The sequence below is a fragment of the Daphnia pulicaria genome, chromosome 5 (assembly GCF_021234035.1).
Source record: "Daphnia pulicaria isolate SC F1-1A chromosome 5, SC_F0-13Bv2, whole genome shotgun sequence".
Lineage (NCBI taxonomy): Eukaryota > Metazoa > Arthropoda > Branchiopoda > Diplostraca > Daphniidae > Daphnia > Daphnia pulicaria.
Window position 1 is genome coordinate 3,890,620 of NC_060917.1, and position 21,771 is coordinate 3,912,390.

A 21,771-nucleotide genomic window follows, 5' to 3' on the forward strand; every position below is an offset into this window, starting at 1 on the left:
GGATCAGACATATACAAAATAGAATAGAACGACTGGAACAAGACGCTTGAATGATATGCGCGATTCGTGTTGTTCCCTCAAGCTTTAAGTCATCGGCACAAAAAAGAAATGCAGGTTAGTCAGGTGATTTCTTAATTGAACTCCATTTGTTTTGCACACCAGGTAAATAGCCAATTCAACCTTTACTTTGAAAGATTTTTAATTATAACATTCTGCTCTCCTGTACAGGGTTACTGAACTACTAATTCTTGCATCTCAATAATGAAAAATGTCGAACTCTTCAAACTGTGAAATTCTTAAAAACTTTTCTAGAATTTTCATTCATTTTGAGTATTTTTTTTTTAAGTTTCGACCATAGTCCAAGAAAAAGCGTAAAAAAACAATTTAATATAAATTGAAAAAAACCATTCAAGCGCTGTATTTGAAGTATTTTTACAAGTTGCGCGGAATGCAGGTTTAAGGAGTCGTCTGCTGTTTATTTTTATTTCAAGTTTTTGAAAGTTGTCTTGCCTCTTGCTCTTGACTCTGCATTTGCCACATTTTTTTTTAATTCGAAAGACAGCCGTAGCTTTTTTAGATATTGTTCCACTTTCAACCTACGTATTTGATATGGATCAAGATTTCTTGGTGTCAGTGCTTGATGTTCACAAAGACAACTTGCAGTTCATCTGGCCAAGTCTTGTGTGTTCAATACAAAATTCATCCTTCATTTCTCTAGACTGTGTAAATGAATAACCTAAAATTAACCTATATTTCTTTCTTTAATTCACTCTTGTTTGTTTCCTTAGGAATTGAGTGGCCTGGGGAGCAGAAAATTGATAAACTCTCAAGCAGTTGATGACCGTTTCATAAACATATGTGAAGTAGCCAAAACACGCTCTATTATTTCATTAGGTCTCAGCTGTTTCAAACTGTCAGGCCCTGAAAATGATGAATCTTCCAAAAATTTGAATTTCAGTGTTCAAACTTTCAATCTCATGGCATTATGCTCAGAAGATTATGTAGTTGAACCTTCTGCACTTCAGTTTCTTGTTACTCATGGATTTGATTTCCACAAGCAATATTCTCAAGGCATCCCTTATTACAGAGGAAATGATAGAGCTGGAAAGGTAAAATAATTTCTACTTGAGTTCTCTGAATTATTAACAAAAATTGTTAACATTTGTATTATTTTCAGGGAAAAGCAAAGAAAGCAACTTGGGACCTAAGAGATCTATTTGCTGTGGTTATTTCAGCCAAAGTTCCTCTTGTTCTTCATAATGGCCTTGTAGATTTGGTTTTTCTCTATCAAAATCTTTATGCAGATTTACCTACAAAACTTTCTTCCTTTCTGGCTGATTTGGAGGTAATGTTTCCCAATGGTATCTTTGATACAAAATTTGTCGCGGAATTTTCCGTTAGAACGAATGCATCCTTTTTGGAATACATATTCCGCAGCCAGTAAGAGCAAAAACATATGCCTATCTTAACCTTTACCTATAATAAGTTTCATATTTTCAGTCAATTAAAAAACATGAATTTGAAGAATTCTAGTCGTGCACATGTCATTTGCAACCACACATTAATAGAATCAGATTTTATTGACTTCTGGGACTGTTCTCCGCGTTTGCAGAATGAAGAAGACTTGGAAATTTGCTCAAATTACATAGTAGGTGCCTATCAATTTGAACCTAAAATCACTTTAATTTTATATTTATTGTTTTGTGTAATTCTTGTAGAATCATGGCTTCTGTAACAGTGAGTCAAATTGCAAGAAATCCCACGACGTGTATCGAGCTGTTTTACTTGAAGACCAAAAGAAAGCTAAGAAACGAAAAAGAAAGGATGATAACAACATTGCACGCACTGAAGTAGAAAATGTCATCAATATCACCAGGTCTTCGCGCCAAGAACGCTTCAAAGGACATCGCGCAGGACATGACGCTTTTATGACAGGTTTCTGTTTTGCTTCTTTCATAGCACAAAAAATGTCCGTTCGACCAAATGGTGCCAACACGGTCTGCTGGAAAGAACTAGTTGCTGAAGTTGCCGACGTTCGGAATCGTGTCTGTCTTAGTGGTAAAGACTTTCCCCTCTTAATTCAGAAAAGTGCCTTTTCCAAATGTTCAAAGTCTCATTTGGAGAAATATGAACGGCTGTTTCCCAGTGATGAAGCGAATTGACGATTGCTAACTGAAAAAATGCTAAATTGAAGTTCAGTGTGTATCATGTTTTGTATTTTGGACAAGAAAAAAAATTCATAGATGTGCAGGATATGCATTAACATGTGTTTCATTAAACAAATCAAGTGTTCCAGTTCTACCATTTTGAAGTTTGCAGATTTAAAAGCGGGAATTTTCATATTTTTCTAACAAAACAATCGATTAAATTATATATCAATACTTAAATCATCGATGAAATTTTAATCGATATGTTAGTGACAGATAACGAAGACCAAAAAATAAACAAATCTTACTGTTACGGCGAGTTTTTCGAAATTTGTCAGACATTCCAATTATACTAATTATATTTTTACTATGTCTGTTTTGCTGGAGATTGTGTTTCTTAAACTCTAAACTGCAGACTTTTGATTCAACATGTCTATGCCCTCACAAGCTTCAAATCCTATCGGGCAACGACCGTTTGTTCAAAGACTACATAGGTATTAATTTGTAATATACTGTTTTCCTTTTTTTCTAGCAATAAAAACATTTTCAATATATCTATTAATTGTCCTTAATCAGGCAGCATGCATCTGAAGTACGGAGAGCAATGTCTTCAGCTAGTCAGATGAGTGATGGCTATCAAACAAGTCGAACTGTATCATATGCTGGTAGTATACAGAGTGCTCAATCCTTCACATGGAATGAAGCTTTAGAACCATTGGATTACGAGGATGTCATGAATGAACATGCTACTGCGAGTGACAGAGATCCATTGAAACTCCTCCTTAGTTTTCCACTAGATGACTTACAGCTCCATCTACTACCAAGACCATGGCGTACTTTGCAACCAATAACTCCTCCTGAACCATTGTATATGACTAAACATGACATAAGGAACAAAACAAAATCAGAACTAATGAATTACATTTTTCAGGGAATCATTGAACTCTCATGTACGAGATTGTGTTCGTTGTTATACTTCACCATGGCTTGTTGTTCAGCATAGATATCAAGATTTCAGCAGTGGAAGTCTTGCTCGTCAATCTGCTAGTCGCCTTAATGCATTAGCGGCTACTCCTCGTCAAGAATTCGAAATTGATGACGAAAATGATGTCAACTTCAACAATGAAAATGAAAGCACTGCTGTAATCGACCCAGTTTCAACAAAAGTACCGGTTTTTTTCAAATGATTTTAGAATTCTTCATTTTTTTAACGTTTAATTTATTAATCTGCAGGCTAATTCCATTCGTAGCTCGAGCTCTGTGTCGGACACACCGCGCGGCAGTTGGGCAACTTTTGATCTACGACAAACGGCTAGTGATCCTCCTCTTCCAGGATTACTAGACCGTCTGGCTCCTGACGTAATAGATAACGTTAACAAAATTCGACGAAATGAGTTGCAATTGGTAAGCCTTTCTTAATTTCCTTGCGAATAGCAAACATTTATACTCTATAAATTTTAAAATACAGGATACGCTATTTGCATTATACCCACCTCAAGACGACGAAGATATTATCGAAAGACGCTGTCAACCTGATATGCCGATTGAACATTTGGGCCATCGAATTTTAGTCAAATGCACTCAACTTCAGTAAGAATAAGCACAAGTGTTTGCAAAACCGATTATGTAATTATGCGTGCATTTTATTGTACCTAAACTCAAGGCTTGAACTGGAGATCGAACCAATTTATGCATCGATGGCTTTGTACGATGCCAAAGAAAAGAAGAAAATATCGGAAAACTTCTATTTTGATTTGAACTCGGACTCAATCAAGCACATGTTGGCTACTCATATTCCTTTCCAAGTAAGTACTATTGATTAATTTGATGTTAAAATGAAATACCCTATTCATTTTACATATTAAAAATCAGGATGTTAGTACTTTGAGTCGTTCTTGTACATTCAGTACAACATATCCTTCGACGGATCTGTTTCTTGTGGTTAAACTGGAAAAAGTTCTTCAGGGTGATATAAACGAATGCACTGAACCATACATCAAAGATGATAAGGTATACAAACAAATATTATTATTTTGTTTACTTTGAATATTATTAGAATTAAATTGCGATGTTGGTTAACAGAACCGGGAAAAGGTCAAAGCGAATGCCGTAGCTTGCTGCGAAAGGCTTGGAAGGTATAGAATGCCCTTTGCTTGGACTGGCATTCATTTGCACAGCATACTCCATGGAGCTAGTAACATCGATCGTGAAAAAGATAAAACAAACGAACGAGAGAGTGCTCCGAATGAAGCAGGCCTTCCCTTGGGAGCAAATAGTTTAGGTAAGAATAAGGAAAATAGGTAGTTAGTAAAGAACATTTTTACAATTTTCTGTTGTACGTGAAAAAAAATCCAACAAACAAACAAAACAAATAGATCGCAAAAGTAGCACTAGTAGTTTTGATCAATTCCGGAGAAAAACTGGTGTTGACACAGGATCGGGGTCCTGGTCGCGACGCGGATCTCTGGAAAGGCGTGGTACTGGCGGATCCCATGACAAACGAAGCAGCTGGTCTTCTATGGGAGATGAAATAGGATCGAGTCTAGATAACTTCCGACCCGTCACGCTAACCGTTTCCAGTTTTTTTAAACAGGTTCGAGAGCATTTTTATCTGAATATAAATATTTGCTGTGACACTATTTAATATCTCTTTTAATAGGAGGGAGAACGCCTCAGAGACGACGATCTTTACAAATACCTTCACGAATTAAGAAGATCTAACAATGCACTTAAAAGATTGAAATGTATACCCGGCACGTTGAAACTTGAAGTTTCCCCTTGTCCCGAAGAAAATAAATGCTCTTTGACTCCAGAGTTAGCTAAACTACACCCATATCCTGGTAATATACGCTCTCGTTATTCCATATTTATTGCAATTATGATCTCTTTCCACTTTTACGTAATAGATGACAAAATAAGGCCTACCAAAGAGCTAATTGAATTCCCTCCCAGGGAGGTCTACACGCCTTTTTATACTTACCGAAATTTGCTGTATGTTTATCCAAAAAATTTGAATTTTGCAAATAGAGGTAAATAATGTTCCCTTCTAGATGTATCAGTTTCTCATAATGTATTTGATGTTTGGCACAGGATCAGCTCGAAATATCTCAGTAAGGATACAGTTTATGTGTGGGGAACAAGAAACTCATGCGATGCCTGTCATTTTTGGTAAATCGTCATGCGCCGAGTTTTCTTCTGACTACTTTACTGCCGTCACTTATCACAATAAGTACTAAAAATCTAGAACCAATCAATTCCAATTTTACTAATATGTTATTTCCTTTGGTTTTCAGGTGCCCTGATTTTTACGATGAAGTTAAAATCAAACTACCTGCAAACTTAAAAGACTGCCATCATTTATTGTTCACCTTTTATCATGTTTCTTGTCAGCGAAAAGTGGAACAGACGGCTGTCGAAACTGTTGTTGGATATTCGGTAAACAAAAACACATGCAACAAATTTTAATACTTCGAGATTCCGTTGAACAATATTTGGCTTTTTCTTGCTTATTTAGTGGTTACCAATGCTGAAAGATGGTAGCCTACAAACGGGAGAATTCTCTCTTCCGGTAATGTTAGATCCTCCACCACCAAACTACCTTTACATCAATCCAGAAGTGATGTTACCTGGGACACGCTGGGTAGATAACCACAAGGGAATCTTCAATATTGTAATCGAAGCCATTACATCGGTTCACACTCTGGTATTTATCATAGTTTTATTTATTATTTTTGTTTTGCCATCTACATTACATCGTCGTTGTTCAGGATCGCCATTTGGATCGCTTTTTGAATATTTGTTCTGCTTTGGAAGAAAATCGCATCGTTCCCCATATCGGGGAAGCTAATATGGAGTCTAGTTTGAAACAGAGGTTGGAAAATTAATGTGAATGTTTATCAACAACTCACAATAATATTTTAAAATATCTAGTATTGGCGATCTGACCAACTCAAAAACCGAGCAAATGGTCAAGTTTCTTCCGTTGATTCTTGAAAAATTGATAGGACTTATTGTCTCTCCTCCGTTATTGAATGGTCAGCTTCTCAAATGCACAAGTGTAGCGTTTGATTGTCTTGTTTCAATCGTTGGAACATTCACTGTAAGTACAAGAAACATTTATATTTGTACAATATTTGATAGGAGTTTTACCATTTCAGGAAATTCTTGACCATTTAAATGATCTACACGGAAGAAATAGTCTTTTAGCTACTTATGTCCATTTCCAAGCATGTGTTCCTCAAGAAAGTCGCGCCTACGGACCAGCACAGCATCGTCCGCTCTCCATACCTCCTCAACGGAAACAACACAGAAGAACAAGTCAACCAGAGGTTCATTTGAACGCGGATAATCTAGGGCTGGATGCAGAAATAAATAGCTGTCTAAAAGGAGCTGAAAGGAATAGTAACTCGAGAGGGGGAGTAGAATCCCCAACAACGTCCAGGCCCAGTCTGCGTAAACTCCTACACGAAGAAATTGCTCTATTGTGGGCCATGTCTACAAACACTTCTCGAGATGCTGTATTTTCCAATGCATGGTAAGATTTTTTGAAGTAACGTTTGAGTGACCCAAATTACATTTTTTATTCTAAACATGCAGGTTCTTTTTTGAGTTGATGGTAAAAAGTATGGTGGAGTACTTGGGTTCAAGTCAAAAACTAGATTCTCCCCGGAAGCAAAGATTTCCGGAACGTTTCTTGGAAGACATAGGGCGATTGGTTTCGCTTGTCACAGTCGAAATTTTGTCAAGACAGCGACGTGATGGTGGAGAATCTAAAGTAAAGACTTAATCTTTAAAACAGTTTCTGTTTTTTATTAATTCAATTTTATTTTATTAGAGCGCTTTATCTTTGAACATCCATCTGTCCTTCTTTCTTCATGACCTGCTTTCCGTCATGGACCGTGGTTTTGTTTTTTCTCTGATTCGTTGCTACATTCGCACGCTAGCAGAAGACAAGGCACTTTACCCGGTAATGAATTTGTATTTTTAAAATATTGTATTAGATTATAACCATAACATTCTTTATTTAGAATGAAATTCCTCACATCACCAGTTTAAAGGTATTTGTATTGTTAGTATTAACAATTGAAACGTGTCTAACAGATGTTTGTGCGCAGTTGGACTTTTTGCGCGTGATATGTTCACATGAACACTTCGTGGCTCTTAATCTGCCTTACTCAACGCCTTTATGCAGCTCAACTGCTTCATCGCCGTCGCCTTCACCGTCTGTATCCTCATCAAACAGTCAATCTTCTTTTGTTTCTACGTTGGTCGGCGTTTCTAGCTCGGCGCGCTTTGCCGAGCTAACTGGCGAATTTCGTCAACAGCATTTTCTAATTGGCTTGGTTCTATCTGAACTGGCAGCCGTCTTTGACTTACAGTAAGTATTTTAACAAACATGTCCCAATCTCTTAAATGCTTAATTTCATTTATTGTCACTCGTTATCATAGGAGTCCTGCGCTTCATGCACGTGCGGCGAATTTAGTAAGGAATTTACTGACCAGTCACGACTGGGATCCAAGATATTCGGATGCCAGCTGTAAAGCACGAGTTGCCACTTTGTACTTACCTCTGATTGGTGTACTTCTTGAAGCGCTGCCCCATCTGTTTGACTGGAATTCAGAGACCAAAGGTAATCACATTCTTGTTTGAATCCTGTAGATTTATGCGACAAATTCTCATAACCTGTCACAAAGCAAGAGCTGTCATGAGGCAGAGATGAATCAAAGCGCTACATTAACATTAAGGTCGTTCGGGGATGAGCTGTTGTTTAAGGAATGCACAGCTTCATTTGGTTTCGCACCATACAAATTCGTTTTATTCAAATAAAGTAGTCTAAATAAAACATCTGTTTTTCTTTTTCTGGAACAAACAGGAAGGCCTCTGGTCGAAGGAAGTAATGAAGAACAAGATTCTTCAACAGTCAATCCTGCCGTTGCGCAAGCCATTGCAGGAATTCCGGTAGATCAGGTATAGTAAACAAGTTATTTTCTGCTGCAATTTCTTTAAAAAAATTATTTGTTGTAGATTAAAGGGAAAGTAAACGCAGAAACAACCCGTCATCTATTAATCTGCTCATTGTGGGTTATGCGTCACGTTGAGGAAGCACCGTTGAAGAACTGGTGGTCTGAATTAAATCCCGCAAAGCTCCACCGCCTTCTAGAGCTCTTGTTTATATGCGTATCTGGATTTGAGTACCGTGGTAAGCGCGGAATACGTCGTTGCATTCAACAGCGAGGTGGGCGAACTACAGAGAATGTTAAGTCCCGCTTGGAGGAAATGATTCTTGGTCAAGGATCTGCACGCTCTGATCTCATCCTACGCCGTCGCGGTAATTAATCACTAAAATAAATAATTACTTACATTATCTAGAACCTACTCTCTTATTGAGGTCTAAGTTAAAAATTTTAAGTTCGATCTAAACTAAAAGCAAAGTTTTTACTTTGTATGAGTTTAGACACGGGATTAGTTGGCTGTATATTATTTTGTTTTTGTTTTTTAAATGTGCATTTTTTTTTTTTTTTTTTTTTAAATTGTATTTTTACGAACGTTTTACTTTGAACGAAAGTTGGAGGAGCAGCGGTAAATGGTAGCGGCAGCGTAGTGGGAAATTCGCAATTCTACACAGGAATTGCCCATACACAACCCACTCCAGGTGGGGCAGTCGTCTGCTTTTTGCACACTGCACACGTTTTGAAAGTTTTGCGACGAAAGCTGAAAACTAACCGTGAAAATAACGAAGATAGCTGGCATGCTTTGCCTTGATTGTTTGATATGCATGATTATAGCTGCTAAAAACTGTATTGCTATTGCTATGAAATACTAATTCTTTTGCTTGTTTTTCATCTTTCTAAGCTCTGTAAATAACCTTTTTCTTTAATCCTCTATTGTTTAAAGAACGAAATCCGTCGCCTAATTCTTCCTTGGGTGTACCGCCTGACCGACAAACTCTACGGTGGCGCAAAGACACAGCAGTTTATCGGTCGACCAATGAAGCAGGAGAAAAACCTCGGGTAGACGTTGAGTTGGACGCCTACATTGAGGGCAATCTTTCAACGCAAACTAGCCTTACAATTCTGGATATGCTGGAGCTAATAGTGCAGGTATTACTTGATTTCGAAGTATTATTCTCGATGCATTACATCTGGCCCTTACACAGGTTGTTTCCCAACACGATAACTTGCAAATGCTGCTACCAGTAGCCCTCCGTGTTTTGCTCCATTTACTCGGTTGCTGCCAGAGTACTGCGCTACTACAAAATGCATTTGCGACTCAGCGAGCGCTCGTGTACAAGGTATATATTTTATTCTTAAAACCATAAATATGTGAAGAATGAAGATAGGTCCATGTTACAATGAAATTTTCAAGGAAATTTAAAGAAAAAATGTTCTTGTCGAATGAGCCCCGTTGTGTTAGTTGAATGATCAACTCCTTCTATTTCTACGCTCTGACGATCGCCTGGCCCGCAGATAAGCTAGAACACAGGGTTCATCTTGGCCTATATAATCTGCTAGAAGCAGGTTGCTAGTCTCATGAGTGCCACTTTCTAGCCTGGGTCCGGGGACTTTCCTCCCGAATGTGTTGATCAACAAGTGATCCGTATGAGTTCGAGTTGAGAAGGCTGACAAGACATTATCAAGGGTCACCGAATACGCTATTTATACTGAGGACATTGTGGAAAAACATGACTGACAATCTTAACATGACATTATTGATGTGTTTTGTCATTGTTCTTTTTTTGAAGCTGCTATTACTTCATGAAACTGCTGCAAGGACTCAAGTAATCTACAGCTCATTTATCAGATTTTACGACAAAACCTTATATATTTTTGTTTTGTAAATTATCTGATTTTGTTGCAATCCTGTGTCGAATTTAACTTTTAACTTAAAGCCATCTAGCGGTAGGCATATTAAACACATTTTGCAGTATTCAAAATTGGGCGGTAAAATTGACGAGTTTTAGTCATCCCTGTACCTTTTATCCGAACACTTTTGCATACTTGCCATCTGTTGCAACTGTTTTATTTTTACATTATTTTTATAAATTACTAGTTCCCAGGTCTGCTGTTTGACGAAGAAACTGAATTGTGTGCTGACTTGTGTCTGCGCCTTTTGCGACATTGCAGCAACAGCATCAGCAGCATTCGTTCTCAAGCGTCTGCGTCGTTGTATCTCCTGATGAGACAGAACTTTGAGATAGGAAACGTGAGTCATTTTACATGATAACCTTTTTCTTTTCGTTATTGTTTGTATGATTTTATTATTTTCTATGCAGAACTTTGCCCGAGTAAAAATGCAGGTTACAATGTCGCTGAGTTCATTAGTTGGAACTAGTGCGCAATTCAACGAAGAAGCTCTTAGACGTTCTTTGAAAACCATTTTGGTATACGCTGAGGAAGACACTGAATTGCAGGATACTACTTTCCCCGAACAGGTATCTTACTCAACACATTTCAAAAATTGACGGATTTTTATCGCACTTTTGTATTGAAGGTTCAAGATTTGGTCTTCAATTTGCACATGATTTTGTCAGATACGGTGAAAATGAAAGAGTTTCAAGAAGATCCAGAAATGCTTCTCGACCTCATGTATCGTATTGCAAAAGGCTATCAAAACTCTCCGGATCTTAGACTAACCTGGTTAGCCAACATGGCTCAGAAGCATTCAGAGGTAACAATTTTGGGGACGAGGAATGATCGCTGTTTATTACTGTTATATTTAACTTATGTCCCAGCGAGGAAATCACGCCGAAGCGGCCATGTGTCTCGTCCATAGCGCGGCTCTGGTGTCCGAGTATCTTTGTATGCTTGAAGGTAAATATAGGCGGTAAATATCAATTTATCAAATATATTAAATTTTGTATGCTTATGAAGATCAAAAGTACTTGCCTGTTGGAGCTATGCCGTTCGAGCGTCTTTCGGCTAACGCTGTCGAGGAAAGTGCCGTATCGGATGACGTTCTCTGTCCCGACGAAGAAGGATTCTGCACTGGAAAATACTTCACCGAAAATGGGCTCATCGGTCTTCTAGAACAGTCGGCCAGTTCATTCCAACTTGTAAGATTTTTACGATTTTTACTGCGTTATTCTATTTGGCTAAAACTTAAATCCATGTTATTTCAGGGTGGTATGTTTGAAGCAATGAATGAAGTATATAAAATCCTAACGCCTATCGCAGAAGCTCACCGTGATTTCAAGAAGCTAGCAAATATTCATGGGTATGATTAACTCGATTATTGTTTATGTTCATTTCCATATTATGGTGTAATATCTGTAACGTTATTCTAGAAAACTTAGTGACGCGTTTACCCGAATTGAGCAACAACATGGAAAACGAATGTTTGGCACCTACTTTCGAGTTGGTTTTTACGGACCAAAGTTCGGAGATTTAGATGGAGAAGAGTTCATCTATAAGGAACCAACATTAACCAAACTCCCTGAGATTTCGCATCGTCTTGAGGTATTTCATCGAAACTTCGGTGCCACTAGATTATACTAAATTACTTTGTGTTACAGAATTTTTACTGTGAGCGATTCGGTGCGGCCGCTGTGGTTATGATTAAAGATTCGAATCTAGTAGATGTGACGAAACTGAATATTGAACGAGCTTACATTCAGATTACTTACGTTGAGCCTTACTTCGATGTATCTGAACTACGACACCGCTTGACGGTTTTTGAACGGAACTTCAATATTAGTAAACAATTTATATTGTTGATCCATTTGTTGGACAGAAGTTAATGTTTTCAAATTTACACAGAGCGGTTCATGTATGCTACTCCGTTTACACCTGATGGGCGAGCTCACGGTGAACTGCATGAGCAGTACAAGCGCAAAACTGTGCTTACTACTGCGAATCATTTTCCTTACGTGAAAACGCGCATACAAGTCGCTGAACGTCGTCAGGTATAGTCTAACTTATATTTTTACTACCTATTTGTGCAATTTGTAATGTAGTATGAAATTGCAGGTGGTACTGACGCCCATTGAAGTTGCTATTGAAGATATACAGAAGAAAACAACTGAACTCGCATTGGCGACCATTCAGGAACCACCCGACCCTAAAATCTTACAAATGGTTTTGCAGGGTTGTATCGGTAAGTGTGTTACATTCGTGGTTTATGTGCTCTATGCTTAAAATCTTTGTATTTTGTAGGAACCACAGTTAATCAAGGACCTTTGGAAGTAGCCAGTGTTTTCCTCTCTGATTTGGCGGATCCCGAAAAGACATCAGACAAATTCCAACTCAAATTGCGCCTTTGTTTCAAAGATTTTTCCAAAAGGTTTTTCTTTTCTTTTTTGCGTTACTAAATTGTGTAACTACATTTTTTTTTTGCTATTTACTAGATGTAACGACGCTTTAAGACGAAACAAGAATCTAATTGGCCCGGACCAACTGGATTATCAAAAAGAATTGGAAAGGAATTATCGGCGATTTACAGAGCGTCTCGCTCCGCTCATTAACATAGATCCTTCTTCTCCTAACGGACATACTACTCGAAATCGGCGTAATCGCAGATGATCAGACACATCGATGAGCAAAGTTGCATCTCGTATTATTAGTGACTGATGGTAGTAAATTTGCTTGGAGCACAGTATTTTCATACTTGTTTCTAAGATTTGCTACGATTAAGAACCATTCCTTTGCTTCATTTATGTTCCGCTTATTTTATTATTATTTTTTTTACATTAATAAAAGTGAATTTCTCTACATGAATCACCGCCAAACAAAGCGTATTCGCGAAGCAGCTCACATGTCTCAAATTATTAAGTTTGTTGACTGCCTAAAAAATTTTTTTGGCTTATCAACATTACAAATCTTCGACGATAAATTTACAATATTTGCGGAGTTATGACTATTGCTGATATTTTATTAGTTCTTAAGAATGATTTTTTCGCTAGTGAAATTATTGTTTTTCAATTTGCGAGAGCGCTTTTGCCTTAATCGAGCTGGGGACCATAGTTATTATTCTGACTACTAGATGGCAATATCGGTAACCTATCGTCATAGTCGATTGTTTAAAAAAAAATGCAAACATAATTACATACTAAATTAAGTAAAAGTAAGCTATGCTCAGCATTTGGCATTGACTGAATTGCCAAAAGGTCTACCGTCTACCACCTTTGGTCCTGCTTGGACAAATCTAAGACACAACCTGACACAACGACGATTTTTTTAAGCCACTCAGTTTCATAAATTGGCAACACTGCACAGTTGTCGCGAAAGTTCGTCTGTAGGCTCAAAAATCGCGACAGCAGACGAGCAGTCGAGTCGAGCAGAGTGCGACAGTCGACAGTGTTGTTTAGATAAAATAATGCTTTGTTGTTTAGCAAAGACAAAATTGTAAAACCCGATTTTGTGAAGTAAAAAGTGAAAATTGAAAATGAGCGGTTCAGGAGGAAATCCATCAGATCTCGTAAAAAAACTCGCCCTCAAAGCAGCGACATCGCCTTTAAATGCCAATAGATCAGGGAGGTAATGAACTAACGATTGTGCAATAAAAATTTTCATTATTGATTATTAAAATACTAATAACTTTTAGACTACCTTCTTTGCGTGGTGAAAGGGATCTTAGCCTAGGTGGGAGTTCCAGACCAAATTTAAATTCTGTGTCAGGGGCTGCAAAACCAAAGAAGGAATTCAAACCTACAATCCCAGTAAGGCGCACAAAAACTCTGGAGGCACCTTTGAATGTTGACAACTCTGCAGAATCTTCTAGTAATGGCAGAGGGCGAGGTGGTAGAAGAGATGATAACCGGGGAAGAGGAAGAGGCAGAGGAAAGGAATGGGTTCAAGTACTAATTTTTTAGTATTGTTATGCTAATAATATGTCTAATATCCTTCAACTATTACATTGTATTCTTTAAGAGCGAAGGAGCACTTTTTGGACAAGGAGTATGTGATTCGAATCCAAGAATGAAAAGTTCATCATCAGCATATGCTGACAGAGAGGGTGGAGGCTCTTCTGGTGGGTTAGAAAAACCACGACTGAACACTCAGGTAGGATAGCAATTCTTCAAATCTTTAACAAAAGACATTTAAAATAACCAGTAAATTTAATTGAAATCAAACAGAATTCCAAAGTGAACAAGGAAGAGGAAGACGCTGCTCTGAGTGCATTGTTAAGAGATGATTTCTTGGATGATTCTGAACTGGGTGATGGTTTTGACAATAACATGGTAATGCAGCCCATCCAACTTCCAAAATCAAGTTTAGGTATGCATAACTGAAGTAGCAGTAAATGAATGGTACATTTAATGTGGTTGTTTTTGTTTTTATAATTATTTAGATGCAAGTGTAAAGGAAGAAGGTGATGATATTGGTATAAAATCTGAAAGCAAACCAGCCATCACAGTAGAAGGAGGGGTCACCAGTATGTTTATATTTTTCAGAAATTTTAAATCTTTTTGCACACAAACTAAAAAAATAATATTGAAATTTACATTAGTCAAGCAAGAGAAGGATGAGAAAAAACCAATTCCGACTCCTAAAGCATCTTCTTACCAGCGACGTCTGAAACCTTCTCAAGTCACAGGAGAACACATTTTCGAAAATGAGGGTGAATTACTGTTCATTCAGGTACGTTGACATATGACATTATCGCCTGGTAGTTGGTCGTCTAATCGTGCAATTCTATTTTGATTGAAGTTACCAGATGTGCTGCCAAGCCTGAAATCGGATAAGGAACGTCATCAAGTTAAAAACGAACCTGGGACAGCAATTCAAGAGAAAGTCGTTGATCACTCCATTTCTGAAGCAAAACCTGATAAAGAAAGTGTTTTTGAAGATATTCCTGAAGGTCGATTAGGAACTCTACGCATCCATAAATCAGGGAAGATAACTTTGCAAATGGGAGAACATTCTTTTGTGTTGGATAGCGCTACCCAAGTGTCTTACTTACAGGTAGTTCTATGATTTTCAAAAATTTTCGTCTGACACTTGCATAAAGGTTTATATATCTGTCATAGGATTTGATTTCCGTTGAGGTTGATGCAGAAGATAAGACCGGCAAAATGAGAGCACTAGGACCAATCAAATACAAAACTGTCTGTTTACCTGATTGGGATGAACTAATTGCTGATTCCTAATATTCCTTACTTATTGTCATTGTTCAATTTAATGCTGCGAAATTTCGAATAAAATTCGGCGAGTGATAGATTGGTTTGAGGGCTTTCAAGCGTAATAATCTGTTATTTTGTTTTGATTTTCTCATTTTAATGGTTCTTATCATTTATCCCCATTATCCGTTAGTTGTTAAAGATTACAGGAAAGTGCCTCTTATTAGCGCCTCCCCTACGGTTCTGAAAGTGGATTTGGCCCGAAGAAGGTCGGACAATATTTTAACGAGCTGGTGGGGTTTCCATTTTTTTTTCTCCCTGACTCGATTACCCGCAGGTCAGAACGTCTTATTTTTATCTGTCATGTCACGCATGAGACTGCTGGTGAGTGGTGAGAGACTGAGAAGTGAAGTTAGTGAACACGGTCACGAGGTAAGACTGGTCGAGTGGAGATCGTGAGTTGTATATGTTTCGTTTTACTTGTCGAATTATCGAGTATTTTTCAATTTCACCATTAAATGGGCGCCAGTTATTGTTCATCAACCCAATTACGCAGACCGAAATTCAAAATCAACCCGATTACTGCGCGAAAACATTCTTCATTAATTTCTAAGTCGTTGTCTGATCGTCAAAACTTCAAACTTCCGAAGTTGTGAGAATGTGAAATGCAATAAAAATAAGAGAGAGCAGAAAAGAGAGAACAGCAGTATCATCGTTAATATAAAAACCTGACAATATTGCACAACCAAAATATCATTCAATTTTCAATAATAAGAATCTTTCAAGCTGTGGTCTGGGTGTTATACAAAATATACAGCTAAAAGCATCAGCTTTACAGCCGAATTTGTGGATGAATGCAAAAGGTAAACACCATAATAGACATGGTTATTTTGCTACCATTTCAAGCATGTGTTGAAAATAAATATATACTCTGTGATAAATTGTTGGTTTTACAGGTTCTCTCTTGACTCTGATTAATGACTATTCACTACTTCTGAAGCAGTTTTTGATATTTTTGTTAATCTAGTAGTGATATACTATCATTTCCATTCCCAAGAAAAAGCAAACAGAGGTAAAACTACTGCTGTGCTATTTTGGTTCTTGCTTTAACATGTAAATGAAAACAGTTTGTGGCTTTTTTCAGTGTTTTGGTTGTTGTAGACCCATCCCCAGCAACGACAACCTGCAAAAGGAAAGGCACATAAAACTTGTCATGCAGAGGTTGGGTGAGAACGGGATGTGTTACATAACCATTTGGTATTCATTTTGATGTTGATTAGACCCATCCCCAGCAACGTCAACAACCTGCCAAAGGAAACGACAGTCACACTCGAAGGCCACGGAGAAAAACGTGTCATGCAGCAGTGTAGAGGTTGGGTGAGGACGGACGTTTTGCATCATTATCAAGCAGGTACAACACCCGCAAGGCTTTAGAGGTAAGGGTGAGAAAAAAAAATCGTATAAAAGGAGAGAGAAAAGCTGAAGGAAAGTCAGTCGAGTGAGCATCTCCATCACGGCATCAACTGCAGCGCACTATCTGTCACCATCTGCCTTCCTCATCGTATTACTAGTTCGCAACCATGGGTAAATATTCTGTCTTTACAATGAGTTTTGTATCAATTTTTTTTTATTTGGTAATATGCCTGTTAATATTAAACACTAATGTTTAAATGTATTTACTGTTTAGTCAACAATGGCGTCGTGCGTTGTGTATTAATGTTTTGATTTTTTTTACTGTGTAGTTATCCAAGTCGTCGTATGCTGTTGGGTGTTGTATCGTTAACGGGTCGACCACTAGTGTACCGATGACTCCTGTTTATGGCGGATGCAAAACCGCAACGCCGCCGCCTTACTACACAACAACAACATACGCAACAACCGGTTACTACACACACGACCAAGGATCCAGAGTATTAAATCACAATTTGTGATGCCCTGAGCTGCTACACCGAACCTCCGAAGTATAACTCTGCCCTGAGCTACATCACCAGAGAGCCAGAGTACTACACTAAGGCACCGGAATACTACACGACTTTGTATGCTACCCCTGCCTACTACACCGATATCTTATTTACTACAACACCGAAGAGCTTAAGTACTACGCTACAATCTACGCTGCCCCGAGCTACTACACCTACGTCCCGAAGCATTACTGTGCGTAAAAGGAGTCGTATAAAAAAGTCCTCGAACTACAGTGCTTTATCTGTCACCAGCTGCATTCCTCATCGTGTAACCGATTCGCTATTATGGGTAAATATTCTTATTTTTACATTGAGTTTTGTATCAATTATATTTTTTTCTATTTGTTAATATGCCTGTTAAATTTAAACATTAATATTAAATATCATTTCCTGTTTAGTCAACTATAGCGTTGTGGTCTTGATGAGTGTTGTATCGTTGATGGCTGGATTATTATTAGAGGGTGTGTTACTCGTCTTAAGGCGAGTGTTACCCGTATATTACAGTCAAAAATATAAAAATAACGAATACAACACTGGACTAGATATGGGAAAGGGAATATGAAATAAACGCACGAAATGGACGGGTGGTAATGTATGGCGATTTATGAAGATAAAGGAAGAGAGAGAAGATAGAATGCTATGAAAGGGGGTATAAAGATGTAGAAAGGCCTCGAGCGACTAAAAAACATCTGACTGGTACCTCTCGTCCTGAGGCTGAGTACTGTAACGTACGTCTAGCTCTGGTCGATGCACCAGAGATTATGTGGAGTAGACACGGCCGAAAAAAAGAAAAAGAATTAGCAAAAAGTGGAAAAAAAATAAAGGCCTCAAACGACTAAGAATTGTAACATCTTACTGGTACCTCTCGTCCTGAGGCTGGGTACTGCAAAGTAGCAAGCCCCGGTCGAGGTACCAGAGATTGTGACGAGTAGACACGGCCGAAAAGAATTTGCAAATGGGATAAAAGAACTGAGTTTTTTATCTGGATGGCTTGACCAATCTTTTAGTTTGGGTGATAAAGGTCACGAAGGCCTTCCAAAGTATGGTGTTGCATACAAATTCATTTAGATTGGGTGGCCAGTGTAAGGAAGTTATGTTGACGGCCTTGATCAGAGCAGCGCGCTGCTGTGAAAATTTAATGCATGAGAAAAGGAAATGTTGAGTTGTTTCATCGTCCTGGTTACAAGAGCAGAGTGGAGAAGATTGAACTTTGATCTGGTGTAGAAATTTATAAAGAAAGGAGTGTCCAGATAGCACTTGCATAACTTCAAAAGAGGGGTTGAGTTTGTTCAATGTAAGAGCGGATTGGATAGATGGGAAGAATTCTCTAGTGAGACAGCCGGAAGTACAGATGGACCATTCTTCGTTCCATTGATTTAAGATTAATCTTCTTGTGGTGGCTTTTATTGTTGAAAGGGAGGGAGGATCTGGACGACTAGCGATGACCATTGCCGATCTCGCTTTTTCCACTAGGATTGCGATCACCGACGATGAAGAGACTGGAATTGGAGCACCCGCCAAGAACCTATTACAAGTGATTTCAATAAGTTTAAGGTCTAATGGAGTTGTCGAAGCCAGAACGAAGCCCGCCTGACCAGACGTGCTTTTGAAGGCTCGACAGATGCTCGTAGCAATTGGTCGCTGAAAACTGCGCAACTTCTTCCTGCACCAGGAGAATTTGGTTGCGGAAACCCAACACGGACAGCAATACGAGATTTTTGGAATGATTACCGCATTGTAGAGGAGGAGAAGTTTGGAGCGTGAGAGGCCCCAGGATAGCCGGAAGCATCTTTTGATAGTATTGAAGGTTTTGGTTGCCTCCGTACAAATTTTAGCAATGTGGGCCCGCCAGTTCAGTTTCTCATCTATTATGAGACCTAGATAGCGACATTCTCTAGAGTGAGGGATGCTAACGTTGTTTATGACAAGGCAGAAAGCAGATCGATCAAATTGTTTACGAGAGAAAACCATAAACACAGTTTTGAGTGCATTAAAGGAGAGTTTAGAGTTTAGACCCCAATCAACCACAGAGTTGCACATTAATTGGAGGTTGCTGACTGCTAGGTGAGCTAAGACACTGGTGGCACATAGTAAAATGTCGTCGGCATATGCAATGATTATGAAGTCAAAATTGAAGGAGAGTAGGAATAGAGATTCGAGAAGGATGTTCCAAAGGAATGGTGACAAAATGCTCCCTTGGGGGCAACCTACTTCGAGAGTGGTACAAAGTTCTTCATCACCGGACGAGATAGTGGCGGTGCGATCAAGAAGGAAAGCCTCAATTAGCTTTACAAGGTACATTGGACAATCTTTGCAGATGAGTCCACGTAAAATCATTGGGTGCCATGCAGCGTCGAATGCACTCTTGATATCTAAAAAAGCACACGCTACCGTTTTCTTTGCTTTCCAACTACATTCTATATGATTGACTAGATCTGAAACCGCAGTTTCTGTGGACTTGCCCTCACGAAAACCATGCTGATTGTGGCTAAACCATTGATTGTCAATTGCTAATTTCTTCAGTCTCGTATGGAGGATTCTTTCGAATAGTTTAGATAGACTGTTTAGGATGCTGATTGGACGGAAACTGCTGACAGTCTCGTAACAGTCTTTGTTAGGTTTCTTCAGAACAATTACTTTGGCTGATCGCCAGGAAGGTGGGAAGTAATTGAGAGAGACGCAGGCATTGAAAATAGATTCGATAAGAGGCATAACGTACTCGATACTAAGCTTTAGCCAGATCATCGAGAGACCATCTGATCCTGGAGTGGAGGTATTTTTTAGTTGTTTCAGGTTCTCACGGATTTCAACCAAAGTTATAGGTGGAGAATAGTCTAATGGGAGGCCGCTGTTCAGTTGTCTATAAACTTCGGATTCTAACGAGGAGTGTTGAGGTAATGTGATAGGTTGTTTTGGGAAGAAGTTGTCGGCGAGACACTGCATAATTTGATTCTGAGAGCTGAAAACAGATCCAAGAGAGCTCAGTTTTTGGGGAAGGCCATTGGAAGGGGGTGGTTGGGTTATTTTTTTTAACGCTCCGAAAATATCGCCATTGAAATTAGCAGAACAGAAATCTTTCCATGAGGCCCTCTTATGAGACCTCAGAGCTTGTTGGTATTTGGATTTGATTAATCTGTATTCGAGTTCTGCTTCGGGTGATTTAAGAAGAGACCTATTCTTGTACGCAATCCTGAGATCGTGGCGAAGAGACCAGAGTTCCCTATTCCACCAAGGCATTTTTTTTGGCTGGGTTAAAGATTGAGACGCTGTATTTTTGCTTTTGATGGCACACGATCTGATGCAATCGGTAAGAAGAGTGATAGATGTGTTGATATCGTTAGTACTATGAAGACTGTTAGTAGATGATTTGGCAAGGAGATTATGCGACTGAAGGCGAAGTAAAGTAGTGAAACGTTCAAGGTTGCACGATTCGGGGCGAGGGAGCGAGTTGCCTACACCTCGATGAGTGGTGCTGGACGAATCTAGAGATTGAATGGACACCGAGAAAGCAATAAACGGATGATCTGACAGCGAAGGGAAGTCGGGATATCTCCAGTTGTGTAGGTTAAGCGAGTCGCCGAAGGCTGAGACGTCAATAAACGACGTGTTACTGGGCTTGTGAGATAGGCTGTCCAAGCTGGCATTGGCAATGTTTAACTGAAAAGATTGAAACAGCGATTCTAGGTCCAGACCTTTGGAGTCTGTACCTGAGCTATTCCAGAGTTTGTTTTTGGCGTTGGTGTCCAAACCGAAGACTGAGTGTCTAGTATTAGCGCACAGTTCTGATAGCAGACTATTGAATGAAGAAAGGATGATGGGAAGACTAGGACGGAGATAGACGGAGAAGAAGAAAATCTCTTTGTGTTTGATCTTGACTCTTATACCGCTAATGGAGTTTGTGGCGCCCCAGGGACAAGGCGAGGCCTTGAGGGATGCTTTTGCGAAAACGGCAGCTCCATATGCATGATCTTTAGTTAGATTGTGGAAACAGACGTATCCAGGAGGGATATATTTTACTTCGATGCCGTTATTGAAGGTGGCATACGGTTCTTGGATAAGACTTATATCGAAACCAGAGTCCAAAATAAATTGAGAGAGGGAGAGAGCGGCTGCTCTACAGTGCCTAAGATTGATTTGAAGGCAGGATAGTGACGAAACCCTATCAGTCATTGGAAGAGAATAGAGCGGTGTATCTCGAAACTGCGGCTATCTGAGCACTGCAGCTCGTGTGCCCTGCCTCGTGGTTTCCTTGACAATTCGGGCATTTAAAACTTGATTTAGGGACCGTGCAAGTGGAGGTTTCGTGATCCAGAGAACAGCATCCACATACTGTCGAAGACGATTTGCAGAAGTGCTTGATATGACCGTATCTTTGGCACTTGAGACATCGCCTAACTTCTTTGTCGACATCAACATCAATCGCACGATGGGCCTTATTTTCGAGGAAGATACGACCACCAGCTAAGATAGACTTTTTAAGTGCCGAGGAGTTAACACAAAGACGGACTAGATAAGAATGAGAATTAGGGCTGCTTCTAAGAACCCTGGCGGAGACAACACAGCCCATCAGAGATGGGTTGCTAGACTCGACTTGGGAAATGAGAGATT

At 39.0% G+C, this 21,771-nt stretch overlaps 3 protein-coding genes and 1 long non-coding RNA gene across 7 annotated transcripts in view; 3 read left to right on the top strand and 1 right to left on the bottom strand.

Moving 5' to 3' along the window:
* Positions 1–21,771, bottom strand: part of LOC124341473 — a 172,030-nt gene that overhangs the window by 144,979 nt on the left and 5,280 nt on the right. The window lies entirely within an intron of this gene.
* LOC124341106 (target of EGR1 protein 1-like) lies at positions 455–2,250 on the top strand. Its single transcript, XM_046794037.1, has 5 exons — positions 455–723; positions 789–1,109; positions 1,178–1,440; positions 1,501–1,648; positions 1,719–2,250. The coding sequence occupies exons 1-5, from the start codon at positions 610–612 to the stop codon at positions 2,160–2,162; spliced, it is 1,290 nt and encodes a 429-aa protein (XP_046649993.1). The 5' UTR covers positions 455–609; the 3' UTR covers positions 2,163–2,250.
* On the top strand, positions 2,413–12,860 carry LOC124340772 (dedicator of cytokinesis protein 7-like). 2 transcript variants are annotated; one of them, XM_046793398.1, is made up of 40 exons: positions 2,413–2,641; positions 2,724–3,014; positions 3,079–3,313; positions 3,381–3,551; positions 3,616–3,737; positions 3,811–3,952; positions 4,020–4,157; positions 4,230–4,428; positions 4,523–4,740; positions 4,807–4,987; positions 5,054–5,176; positions 5,238–5,376; positions 5,441–5,582; positions 5,662–5,850; positions 5,915–6,018; positions 6,078–6,246; positions 6,305–6,681; positions 6,744–6,921; positions 6,982–7,113; positions 7,175–7,204; positions 7,262–7,524; positions 7,596–7,777; positions 8,021–8,115; positions 8,173–8,476; positions 8,714–8,800; positions 9,043–9,248; positions 9,305–9,439; positions 9,890–9,925; positions 10,198–10,350; positions 10,421–10,579; positions 10,639–10,815; positions 10,880–10,958; positions 11,019–11,200; positions 11,267–11,361; positions 11,432–11,603; positions 11,660–11,840; positions 11,904–12,049; positions 12,114–12,240; positions 12,300–12,426; positions 12,491–12,860. In XM_046793398.1, exons 1-40 carry the CDS (start codon positions 2,577–2,579, stop codon positions 12,663–12,665), a joined length of 6,426 nt encoding a protein of 2,141 aa, XP_046649354.1. In that variant the 5' UTR covers positions 2,413–2,576; the 3' UTR covers positions 12,666–12,860. The 2 variants fall into 2 exon arrangements, with proteins under 2 accessions (XP_046649354.1, XP_046649355.1); XM_046793399.1 differs by lacking the exon at positions 9,890–9,925 and having other exon boundaries at positions 2,415–2,641.
* Positions 13,375–15,300, top strand: LOC124341139 (DNA-directed RNA polymerase III subunit RPC4-like). Its single transcript, XM_046794093.1, has 8 exons — positions 13,375–13,619; positions 13,687–13,939; positions 14,013–14,144; positions 14,219–14,360; positions 14,434–14,517; positions 14,593–14,723; positions 14,793–15,047; positions 15,113–15,300. Exons 1-8 carry the CDS (start codon positions 13,528–13,530, stop codon positions 15,230–15,232), a joined length of 1,209 nt encoding a protein of 402 aa, XP_046650049.1. The 5' UTR covers positions 13,375–13,527; the 3' UTR covers positions 15,233–15,300.

Bases quoted from the DNA above. Each gene is read 5' to 3' on its own strand.
- LOC124341106 (XM_046794037.1), top strand. From the start codon at position 610: ATGGATCAAGATTTCTTGGTGTCAGTGCTTGATGTTCACAAAGACAAC. The intron at 724-788 runs GTAAATGAATAA...TTGTTTCCTTAG, and splicing joins CCTTCATTTCTCTAGACTGT to GAATTGAGTGGCCTGGGGAG. The intron at 1,110-1,177 runs GTAAAATAATTT...TATTATTTTCAG, and splicing joins GAAATGATAGAGCTGGAAAG to GGAAAAGCAAAGAAAGCAAC.
- LOC124340772 (XM_046793398.1), top strand. From the start codon at position 2,577: ATGTCTATGCCCTCACAAGCTTCAAATCCTATCGGGCAACGACCGTTT. The intron at 3,738-3,810 runs GTAAGAATAAGC...CCTAAACTCAAG, and splicing joins GTCAAATGCACTCAACTTCA to GCTTGAACTGGAGATCGAAC. The intron at 9,249-9,304 runs GTATTACTTGAT...GCCCTTACACAG, and splicing joins TGCTGGAGCTAATAGTGCAG to GTTGTTTCCCAACACGATAA.
- LOC124341139 (XM_046794093.1), top strand. From the start codon at position 13,528: ATGAGCGGTTCAGGAGGAAATCCATCAGATCTCGTAAAAAAACTCGCC. The intron at 14,145-14,218 runs GTAGGATAGCAA...GAAATCAAACAG, and splicing joins AACCACGACTGAACACTCAG to AATTCCAAAGTGAACAAGGA. The intron at 14,724-14,792 runs GTACGTTGACAT...TTTTGATTGAAG, and splicing joins GTGAATTACTGTTCATTCAG to TTACCAGATGTGCTGCCAAG.